The sequence below is a fragment of the Limulus polyphemus genome, unplaced genomic scaffold, assembly GCF_000517525.1.
Source record: "Limulus polyphemus unplaced genomic scaffold, Limulus_polyphemus-2.1.2 Scaffold540, whole genome shotgun sequence".
Lineage (NCBI taxonomy): Eukaryota > Metazoa > Arthropoda > Merostomata > Xiphosura > Limulidae > Limulus > Limulus polyphemus.
The window spans coordinates 108,213-120,375 of NW_013666150.1; the positions used below are offsets into that span (position 1 = coordinate 108,213).

The window sequence follows — 12,163 nt, forward strand, 5'->3', positions numbered from 1 at the left end:
AAACATGTAATCGATTTCTGAAAGCTGGTTAAATATATTTACAGAGGCGGTTTACTGGTATAATACACGTAAGTCCCACACTTGAAAAAATCTATTTATTCATACAAGTTCGTACAAGTTTTATGTGTATAAGAAATTTAAGAATGCATCAATAGTTGGTGCGTTCTTGGTAGAACTATTTCAAAGCCATCTTAGCGCCATCTACTGTCTTGATGTTTACTTGATAAAAATTACACTAGTAGCAAGATTACATCCTCAAGAATACTTGCTTATCCCATTGAGTAACTAAGAGTACATTAGTGTCTGATATTAGATGAGCTGACTTCGAATGAGGAAACAAACAGATAGCTTAGAGGGACAGTACTCTGTAACTGTAAAAATTAACTATATATATAGTTGAGAGAACGTTGTTCTGGGTTAGCTCGAGCAACAACACTAGCCTAATGGTAATGTAAAAACGTAGGTGTCATAAGTATTGTTGTCGTATCCAAGGGCGCCAACTTTGGGTGTAGAAGGGTAAAAGTGTCAATCACCCCACCTGGCTCACCATTACTACCAATTAGATTAGAAGAACTTGACAGTAAAGCACCAGTTCAACTATTTCAATGTGCGAGCTGTAATGTTGCAATACAATACAGTGCCAGACTACATATTATTGCATTTTCTCTTTAGAAAAATCCAAGAACTTCTAGGGGTTGCTAAGCACGTGGCTCTCCGTAAGAATTTGCTCCCTCCTCTTCAAATTAAACCTCAAATAGCGTGCATTACTGATTGTGTTTTCTCTCTCTCTCTCTCTTTTTTAGTAAAACTGGAGAACACTGTTTTCCAAACAAAATTAATAGTATAAATTACAAATAAAAGAAAAAGAATTATACATATCACAAGAGACAACGGGATCTCAGGGAAACGATGTTTTATTTCTTAGTTATGTTCTGAAGACTTATTCGATGAATATAATACTCTTTATTTCTTAACCTTTATAACTATAATGATGTTCTGTCCAAGTAGATATATTTTAAAGACAGGTATTAAGTTTTATTGATGAGAGATTTGTTTGTTTGATAACACTTTCCTTATTTTCAGTCGATACCGTAATTGATATATGTGGCTAAATGTGTTTCCATATCGTTAAACTGGTGTGTAGTCGGACATAGTTTTGATTATTCTTTGTGATTATGCGTTACGTGTTTGGCCGATAAGTGACACTGTATAACATAACTTTCATTAAATCATTTTTTTAACTTTAATTGTTTTCGCTCAAAGGTACAAGAGTGACATCTGCGCATAGTTGTCTCTAATTTTAAGCTGATGTCGAGATGGAGGTCAACTATTCAGAAACACTTACTGTCAACTCTTGAGCTATTCTTGTCAGATCGAATAATGATATTTTACCGTTACTCTAAATAACTCACTCATGCCTTTATGTACCAACGGGATGCTAACCACGGACCCTCAGGTTCACAGTCCCTGCTCTTTACCACTAGGCCACGATTGGCCCGCATTGTTTAGCCTGCTAGGCCAACTATTATGACTGATTTGTAACTTTGTAACTTCAAAAAAATAGCCGAAAAAAGCTTGTATTTGGTAGACTTATGATTAATTATTCATTATTATTCGGGGTTTGATATCTGAGTTCAGCACAACACAGATAGCTCGTTGTGTAGCTTTGTACTTAAAAACAAACAAGCAAGTCAGTGTGATGTAAGTTATCGCCGCGACTTCGTAAAAAACGAAATATCAAGCATGCGTACACAACCATAGCACATATTTGTTTAGAATCAAACACTCCAGTTTAGGATAAAATCCCTTTGTCTGACTCATTACTGCACATCAAAAAAAACTTTCGATTTCATCCACTAGCTTATCTACCTGACATCTGGGAAGCACACTAGAGCGTTGTTAATTAGAATCTGAAAGTACGACTTCATCCATGTAATTGAAACGTGATATACATAGAACAAACACAGTGACAATGATTTCCAACAGATTATATCACTTCCAGTCTTCCCAATTTATATACTATACTAAATATAAAACCAACAGCTGGCAGTATTGTACGAAGGTGAAGTAACATAGTGAACTGTCTACCGAAAGCCATGTTGTTGCTAGTGCATCATAATTTGTGATCTGGGAACCCGTTATTGTTGGCATCACGAGAAAATAAATATTAGCAAAATATCTGGCAGAAAAATAAGCTTCTTGCCATGAGTTTGGACAACCTAAGCTACTTCGCATGCCATTCAGAGCACCACTTGGAAAGTATAAACAGACGATTCATACTAAAAGCTATGCTCTTGCTTGTAAACACGATCCACAAATTACCAATACATACTTGCAAGAAGTTTCACGTTACTTCTCAGTAAAACAAATGACGTTGCTCACCTTATATTTTCACATGTGTTCTCAGACAACTCTCAAATGTTTTAGCACACCTACCTATCATTATCAGCTACACCAGCTAAGTATCCTACCTAAAAACATCAGTTATCCTCTCACACGATATCTTAACTAAAATATCTACAGAGATATTCTACCTTATAGCTTAGAAAGTAAAGACTGCTAAGTCATTTTGATTTTCAAATCTCTCAGCCACTCTCTTATATGATTTTATTACCGTTTTAATTGTTGTGACCTAGTGAATTTCAGATGATCTAATTCACAGAATTACCACAGAATTCTACTCTTTAGCTTGGAACAGTCAGAGGATAGCAGTTGTACTTTTTTGTATAATTTTGATTTAACTAATGAGCAGAAATATTCTGGAAGTGCTTATATTACTGTGAGAATGGAGTCACAAAAGGAAATGTTAGTGGGGATCTGCATAACTTCTTTGATGATTGTCTGAGATGTTAACATTGACCTCCTGATCATTACTACAGGGATATCTGTCTGACCACAAGTTAGGATGAGATGCTAATTGGTAGATTGCTCCATGAAATGGTATTTCAACCATTACTTTCTAAACTATCAATTGATGTTTCACAATAGAATGCCTTTAGGACATTTTATGAAAGTCATTTGGTAATATAGTTAGGACAGATGGTGTTAATTGCTATAGTATATATATAACATCGACAGTACATATTACTGGAAAGGATGACAAGAAGTTTAAAAACATTTGCAAGCTGAAAGGGATTTGCAACTCTTATCTTCTGAACTGTTAAGAAGCATGTTCAAAATAAACTCTTCAATAAAAATCTTGGTCGTGAAATCAAAATGTAACTTTATAACTTAGTCTGTGACATTTGGTGCATAAAATTCCAAAAAAGAGCTATTAAAATATACAATGTTGCAGATTATAGCAAAGTTAAGCAAATAATAAAATGCACACAGATAGTTCAAGTTATTGATAGTGAACAAATAAACATAATCTTTATTCACATATTATGAGTAATTTTTTTACTTACTGTTTCGTTTCTGTATTTATAGGCTAGCTTCTGGCTGATGGGGAAAGGAGCAATTTGAAAGAAAACATCTGCGCAGAACAATGATGAAATGAAAAATAATGAAGATGCTACATTTTTAAGTCTTATCAAGGTCCTAATGTGGTATCTCACAATCTTTACATTACCTACGTTGACAATCATTCTCATATACATGTTCAAAGGAGATAAGTGCATAACTCACAACAACTTGAGCAAGGCTATGTATTATCCTTCGAAATTAGTATTAACCCATTCCAGGAGGGCATGACACAAAAACAAGACCAAGCAATTGTAGGTCTTATAAACCATTGGTTGTGGAGTGTAGCATTTGTTTAAGCAAAATGATTAATACAAGTTTACGTCATTTGTATATCCAGATTTACAACATGCTATATGTCGCATTAAAATTACAAAACACAGTCCCCAAATCAATATCATTAATATTTGATTAGTTGAATGTCTCACGCATACAAAACAAAAGCTGTAGCACTCAAAAGTATCTCATAGGGCAGGCACCCGAATTTTCGCTTGAAATAATATATAACCTACAGTTTGAATTTAGTGCTTTTTGTTTGTTTTTCATGTGATTGACGAAACTTATTTCGTGTACACATTGTGCATAAAATATGATAACTGGAGACTAATCCATGTCTTACATGTTGTTGTTTTTATACTTGATCAGATACATGGAAAACAAGAGCAATCAGAGACAATGCATACCCTAGCCCCACCGCATGCGTTTATATTGAATAGTGTCAAATTTCACCCTCGAAAACTCAGAAAATCCTTCACAGATCCAGAATAATCAACGATCCGGATCATTTTTTGCAGTGTGATGAGGAGCCTCAACCTTAATGAGCCCATGAAATTTGGTACAAATGCGATCACGCTTTAGAGAGTTATTAACCCAAAACCACGAAAATACCCTATCTCCCCGTTATAAAACATGCTTCAAGGTGATCCAGAATCTGGATCCTGATTTGGATCTGGACCAAGTTTGTGGAGGACTGTCCAATACTAACTTCCTATTTTGTGTAAAATTTTCGTGTACATCGGTCTATTAGTTTTCGAAATACTCGCGCGGAAACACAGACAGACAGAGAGAGACAGACACACCGACCTGATTGCAATTATAACAGCAGATCTACAGTCTGAATTTTTGATTAGCAAAAATACTGCCTCTGCCTATATTTACCAACTACTGAAGCATTTTTCATTTAAAGATATCATTTCGTTTAGAGAGTGAAGGTAAATAACATATATATCACCAGTGTTTTATTGTTATTTAGCAAAAAGCTACACAATAGGCTATCTTTGCTTGCCCATCACGAGTATCGAAATCTGGCTTGTTACGTTATAAACCTTTAGTTTACCGCTACTAGGGGGCATATCACCTATCATCACAGTAAGTTAGACACAAAATGGATGAAAATAAAATTTTATTATTTTTGTAACTACCTGTTAAGTACTCAATGCCCACAAAATAAGATGTTACCCTAATGCAAGAGTGGTGTATTTTGTTTTAAATATTAAATACAAATTTGATGTGTTCGGAAGAAGTGCAAGGATATTGCGATAGGAATGTTTATTCTAAAATAAACTTTTTGACATATGCCATATTATAATATATTAATTTTTATTGTCGTTAAACGAATACTTTTAGGAAAGAGTAACTCGGTAAGTGACATTTAGTTTTGTACCACAACTTTTGTTTCCACTTTTTTAGTAGATCTGAAAGTGGAGTTTGTTGATTAGTACAGACTAGGCTTAATTAATATTGGTTATTAATATTAGTATTACTACTACAGTATTAGTACTACTGCTACTTAATGTTACTAATTTTAAAAAAATTGCAAAGATCAGAATGTTTAGATTACAATTTCAAAAGTTAAATATGTTTAGCGAATATAATTCAAACTATAAATTTGATAGTTTTATTTTTAAGTTTTATTAACAAACTTAAGAAGGAAACATCTTAAGTTTTCTAGCTTTTTGGTTTTGTGTAAATAAAGTTGCTTCCCTTAAGGAAAATCAAGAACTTGAAATTAAAAGTAATAACTTAAGAATAAGCTTAACAAACCTAAATATGTAATAATTTTAATCCAATTTTTAAAGTCAGCTGTTAGATAATAGAAAGAGAATTTGGTAACTTGTGTAAGCTGTTACAAGTTAATGGATTTATAATAGAAAAGCTTAAAATTTGCTGTTAGATAATCTTATTAATCTGTAGTATATGTGATCATGTAATTTAAGAACAACAAGGGTCTTGTTTGTCTGTCTAGGCTATCCCTTCCAATAAACAACTTTAAAATGACAATAAGACACTCAAAGCCAGCTTTTATCATTCAAATAGTTATTAAGCTTTTCTTAAACTCTCTTAAATTAACTACATTGACCTCATCTTGAGGCATCCAATACCAAAGGCCAATGACCCTATTAGAAAAGTAAAACTGTTTTAAGCTAAAGATGACTCCTATCATACCAAAATTTATATTTGTATCTCCATTCTCACCATTAAATATGAAAATAGATATTATGCATAAGAATTATACATTTTCTTAATAATCTTGAACAACTCAATCAGATCCAATCTAACTTCTTTTTCAAAAGAAAATTTCCGAGATCTTAACCTGTACTTTTTTTACAGACACCTTTTACATCCAAGGTATTATCCTAACAGCCCTCCTTTGAATCCTTCTCAACAATTCAATGTCCTTAAGCCCAAGACTGAACAGGAATCCAAATAAGGCTTAAACAGTGAAGTAATAACCTTTTTAAGAGTTATTTTCAATATTTCTTTAAATTCATTATCCCATTTCACTGAAACTAAATCTTGGCTTCAGATGTAACCATGTTCTAATACTTCCAATTATATCATAGTCTTCAAATTGAGTGTAGGCCCCCAACTCATCTATTATATTCTTAACACTTGTAGCATTGCTATTTACTGTTTTCACTCTCTAATGGTGAATTGTTTCTCAAAGCTATCTCCAACTTATGCTGAAGTAAGCAAGCTCTGCAAATTTACAGTACTATTTTTCTGAGCCTCCCGAAATTCATCATCAAGCCCTCTCCTGGCAATTGCCTCACCATATAAATTTCACCCCTTTTTACCCATGATCTACCTCAACCATACTAAATTGATAGTTTTTATTTTCATTTTTCAATATACCCATCTGTTTTTATTTACATCCCCCCCTCTCTTTCCTGAAGTTGTAAAATTATAAAGTTTATAAAGTAGTTTGCCTGATAATTTGTTTTGTGCTCTTAAAAAAGCCAGGTTTTATTGTAACATTTCAGAGGAACCTAGGTTGCCTTTTATTAGTGGATGTCAACACAAGCCATGGCTAACTAACTCATTGCATGACAGTATCACTGATGAACAGATATTAAATTGCTTAGGTCCTCTGAAGAATAACATGAATTCACAATTATCATATTAATAAAATTATTATACAGTATCTAACACAACTTGTCATTAACTTCTGATCAAAGCAATCTTCCTACACAGATCAGAACTAAACATTAACCCAGAATTAATATAGTTAATTTGGTGCTACTATAGCATGCGGTCTACAAAGATATTTACACTATTGTGTGCTGTCTACACAGATACTATCATCATCACCATTTTGACTTTTGTTTATTTGCAGTTGCTGCCATTTACTATGAATAATGCTTTTCAACTAATAAAGTACAAAATACATTACATAATGTTTTGGGGGCAAATATAATTGGAATGAAACGCATTCCAACAATCAAAACTAACACAATTATAACCTAAATTTAAGGTACTCTTTTGGAACATATAACTTATTAAATTATTATTATTTTGTGAAGAAAAATGTGGATAGATATAAATCATTTAGCAAGAAATTATGTTTTAGTGAATCATTAAAATGGTGATGATGATGATAGTATCTCTGTAGACAGCATGCTATCGTAGCATTGTTAATTTAATACATCTCCTGTTTAAGTGAATGGAAAGTCATAAAACTAAAACTTCTGATGATTGGATTGTATTTATCCATCAGTTGGCTTAGAGCTGGGTGATTAGCAGAATTTATTAATCAGTTAACTGATTTTGATACTCGTGGTGGGCATGGTACAGATAATCCATTGTGTAAATTTGTGCCTGACAGGAAAGAAACATGATAGCAATATTTTATTTACTTGGATAATTGAAATAATAGAAAATAGTAATAATCTGAAACACTAATTTTGATTAGAGATTATTTTATTGAGTCATAACACTAGTTGGTTAAACAGAACAAATAAATCTATTATTCTATAGGTATTTGAAGAACTTGTTATATTCCGCCACAGTTTAATTCTTCGTATTGTTAGCCGACACTAGTAATTCTCCGAAACTAGTCTGGCTCACAGACACACACCCAATGAAAGAACAGACCATTCCAAGCTTTTACTTGTTGTTAAACAAATGTTTAAACAACTCTATTCAAGAATAAACTTGAATTAATCAAAAACAACAATAAAAAGATCACAATGAAAATATTTCAGTTACTGGATAGTTGGAATGATCGTAAACACTAATTTTGATTAGAGATTAATTTATTGAGCCATAACACTAGTTGGTTAAACAAAACAAACTTGAATTAATCAAAAACAACAATGAAAGGATCACAATGAAAATATTTCAGTTACTGGATAGTTCGAGTGATCGTAAACACTAATTTTGATCAGTTGATTATTTTCATTACATTAATCATAATTTCAATTACTGGATAGTTGGAATAATTGGAAACACTAATTTGGATTATTTTACTAGTATTCTGACACTAATTGATTTAATCATAATTCCAATTTCTAAGTAGTTGGAATAATCAAAAACAGTAATAATTGAAAACACAAGTTGAATATTTTCATGACATTAATCAATTTAATCATAATTTTGCAATCAATGCTCATAGTTATCACCCAGTTCTAGTCATGTTTGGAGTAAAATGCAATGATGTAGATTACTGTACTAAGTTTGAACTATACTATAGCAAAATTATTAATTTGATAGAAATAGCACAGAAGAGGTCCATTGAAATAATTAACCTGAAGTATTTATTTAATACTTTCTGGAATCTAGGAGATTTGTTATTGCTAAACAAAGGAGTAACCTTAAATGTTGGAAGTAACATGTAGTTAAAAGCTTCAAAAGCCTCACTGTAAACTTATTCTTTTACAGAAGTGCATATGTTAGTGAGATTATCTTTGGTTAGTGTATGAGAAGGAGTAATTTGTGGGGCTTATCTTGATTCTTTTGAAGCTCTGTAACATAATATGGTCACAAGTGATTACACTTAAAGTGATATTTTTAGTTTGATACCAGTGCTCACTTACTGTAGGTTTTGCCAGTGCTCTGTACTTTGCAGTTAAAATATCAGCTGTTAAAGAAGTCATAATTATGTGTGATTTTAATTTCAGGCATATAAATTTGGAAATGTTAGTCACACCATGAGGGAGACAGGTTTTTAGAAACTATTCAGGATGATTTTCTTCACCAATTGTTCATGGAACCTACTAGGAACAGTGTTATTTTAGATTTATTGTTAACTACTAATACAGAAATGGTTGATAGGATGGAGACTGGGGAACAACTTGGTGCAAGTTATCATTGCTCAATTAGGTTTGATGTTTTACTACATATGGAGATCAAGAATAATGAGATTTTGGTTACAAGTTTAAAAGAAGTAAATTTTGAAGAGATGTGAAAAATTATCTGTTGTGAATTGGGCAACTAAATTAATTGGAGACATTGATCAAATGGAAAATTTTTAAATATTCAAGACAGATATGTACCTTTTAGAAAAAAAAAGGAGGTTGCAAGTAAAAAACCAGGTTGGCTCACAAAGAGTATAGAGGATAAAATTACAAAAAAGCATAATAAGTTTAAGAAGCTTAAATTGACTATTGTGATAGAAGATATAGAGAATTATACAAGATTAAGATAGTTGGTCAAACAGGAAATTAGGAAGTCAAAAGGTTGGCAGAAAATGTAAAAATTAACAGTAAGGATTTCTCTAAATATGTTAATAGCAAAAAAAAATGTTAGGATGGGGCGATAAAGGAAGACTCAAACCTGATGATTATGAGATGGCTGGGTTATTAAATTCTACTTTTTTTTCAGTTTTTTACTAATGAAGATATAAGCAATATTTCTCATCTTTGATGCTAGATGGAAATAAGATTGAACAAGATCATGTCGTATTAAGTCTGAGCTACTTAAGAAACAACTGAGAAGTTTAAAGAATGATAAGGATCCTTACGCAGATAATATATCCCCAAGGAGGCTAAGTATTGAATATGTGAACCACTTGCTACTATTTTTGTTAGTCCTTGAATAGTGGGAAGATGCCAGAAGATTGGAAGTTGACTAATGTTACTCCTATTTTCAAGGGAGGTGATAAAAATTGTTCCAGTAATTATAGGCCTATTAGTTTTACATCAGTTGTGAGAAAAGTTTAGGAAAGTCTGATAAAATATGCTTTGCAAAGTTATTTAACAAAGTTTTGAATTCTATTGGATAGTCGTCATAGTTTCAGTAAGGGAAAATCTTGTCTTACTTATCTTCTGACAATCTTTGAAGAGGTTCTCCTTATGTAGATGAGGTTAAGGGTGTAGATTTGGTGTTTGGGGATTTTCAGGAAGAATTTATCAAGGTACCACATAAAAGTCTTGTTTAAAATTATCTTTTTAGATGTGGGTGGGGATAAGTTGGCATTTTTTGGTAGAATAGTGGCTTGATGGAAGAAAGCGTAGTGTTGTTATAAATGAAGTTCAGTCAAGCTAGATTAATGTCACAAGTGAGATACCTCAGGGCTCAGTGTTAGGACCTTTGCTTTTTTTATTTACATCAATCATATAGATGAAAGAATGGTCAGTATATTACTTACATTTACTGAGGATATTAAGGTGTGAAGTGTTGCTGTCTGTGAGGAGGATACTGCTGCTTTAGAAAAGGATTTTGATCATTTGGTCAGTCTGACAAATAACTGGCAAGTGGCTTTTAATTATAACAAGAACAAACTAATGCATGTGGATTATCACAATTTAAACTATATATATATATCATTTTAATGGAAACAACTTTAGCAGTATTGTAGAAGAAAAGGATTTTAGTGTTGTGTCTGATCAGTTTCTTAAGCCATCCAAGCAGTGTGCTGTTGCTAATGGAAGAGCAAATAGGATTTTAGGTTGTATCTACAGAAATATTGAATACAAGTCTAAAGAGGTTATAATTTCATTGGCTAGATTGCTTATTAGACCACATGTGGAGTATTATATTTCAGTGGGATTCTTGCTTTAAGAAAGACATTGAATTGTTGGAAAGGACTTGCAGGAAGGCTACTAGAATAATATGTGAGATGGAAAGCTTGTCATAATAGTGCATGTTAAGATTTGTGAAATTGTATTCTCTTTAAAAAAGTTAAAGGGAATATGATTGAGGGGTTTACTATTGTTAAGGGAATTGATGGTTTCAATGCATCATTTTTTTTTTTTTACTTAATGGTGAGAATAGTAGGACTAGAGGACATATATTTTGGCAGGGTTGGTATCAGGGTAATTGACATTTTAAATGGGCTGCCTTCAGGTGTGGTGGAAGCAGTAAATTTAAGGGATGGCTTGATAAATATTCAAATGGTAATTGTTAGCTTTGAGGTGATTTTTTTTTCTTCTTTATTTGGGTTTAGTGGATGAGGCAGCCTAGATGGATCAAATGTTATGTTAATTCAGAATAATCTTCCTTTCCTTACTTGTTCAGCATAATGAGCTTAAGTAGAATATTTCTAAAATTACTTTTTGAGGCATTACATTTACATGTATATTGCTTTATACTGAAAGGTAATTCTATTAAATTTCATTAACAGTTCACATGTAAAAGAAACTTGCATTTTTTTCCAACTGTTCTCTTGTTTCAGAATTGTGAAGAAAAGGAATCATCATTTCGGGCCCTTTCTACATGTAGTTATCTGAAGAAATTCATATGGTTTATGGTACTTTGCTTTTAATCTCAGTGGATGATGACATCAGCAACAAAAAGAGCATGGAAACTACGTGAGTTTGTATTTTTGTTTAATATAAAATCGCATAGGGTAATGCTTAATTAATTCTTGTCTATACCTGCAAACTACATTTAATTTTACTACTTGTACTATCCCCTGATCACAAGTTAAAGGTGGTAGAGTGCTTAAAGATATGCCTTACTGAGCTCCTGGGAGTTGTGTATTCTTTAGTAGTATGTATTAATATAAAATAATTTATTTGTTGTCAAGAAAATTACTTCTTTTGTAATTTATTATATTCTTTTAGTCTACTTAAGTTAGCTTGTTTGGGATTGTGTTATTTTTATGATGTATTACCTAACAATACTTTGTGTTATTAAATCTAAAGTGCAAGTTCTTAGTTAGTTGTATTATTATTACTTTCTGGATTTTAGTTTTGTTTTAGGACAATTTCTGTTATTTAGATTATGACTTCTTTTTTCTTAAGTTAGGACTACACTAAACTTAAAATCTAAGCTTAATGATACCTCTTTGACATTTATACTTTTAGGCTATAGGAGTTTAGGTCTCACTTGAAATGCGTGTATATTTTTGGTATGCTCGTCTAAGAAAAGATATTGTCTTATTGGAAAGGGTTAAAAAAAAAAGTCTACTACAATATAAGCTGATTCTGTAGATAAAAGAGTTATGGGAATAGATTAAGATCTCTTGTTTTCTCATGAG

General features: G+C 32.1%; 1 protein-coding gene across 2 annotated transcripts in view; it reads left to right on the plus strand.

Moving 5' to 3' along the window:
- Positions 1–4,957: 4,957 nt before the first annotated feature.
- LOC106458972 (katanin p80 WD40 repeat-containing subunit B1-like) overlaps positions 4,958–12,163 on the plus strand; it is an 81,458-nt gene continuing 74,252 nt past the window's right edge. For both annotated transcript variants that reach the window (XM_022385337.1, XM_022385338.1), the window contains exons 1-2: positions 4,958–5,102; positions 11,357–11,492. In XM_022385337.1, coding sequence (XP_022241045.1) covers positions 11,456–11,492 — 37 coding nt within the window. In that variant the 5' untranslated portion in view covers positions 4,958–5,102; positions 11,357–11,455. The remainder of the gene's footprint in view (positions 5,103–11,356; positions 11,493–12,163) is intronic.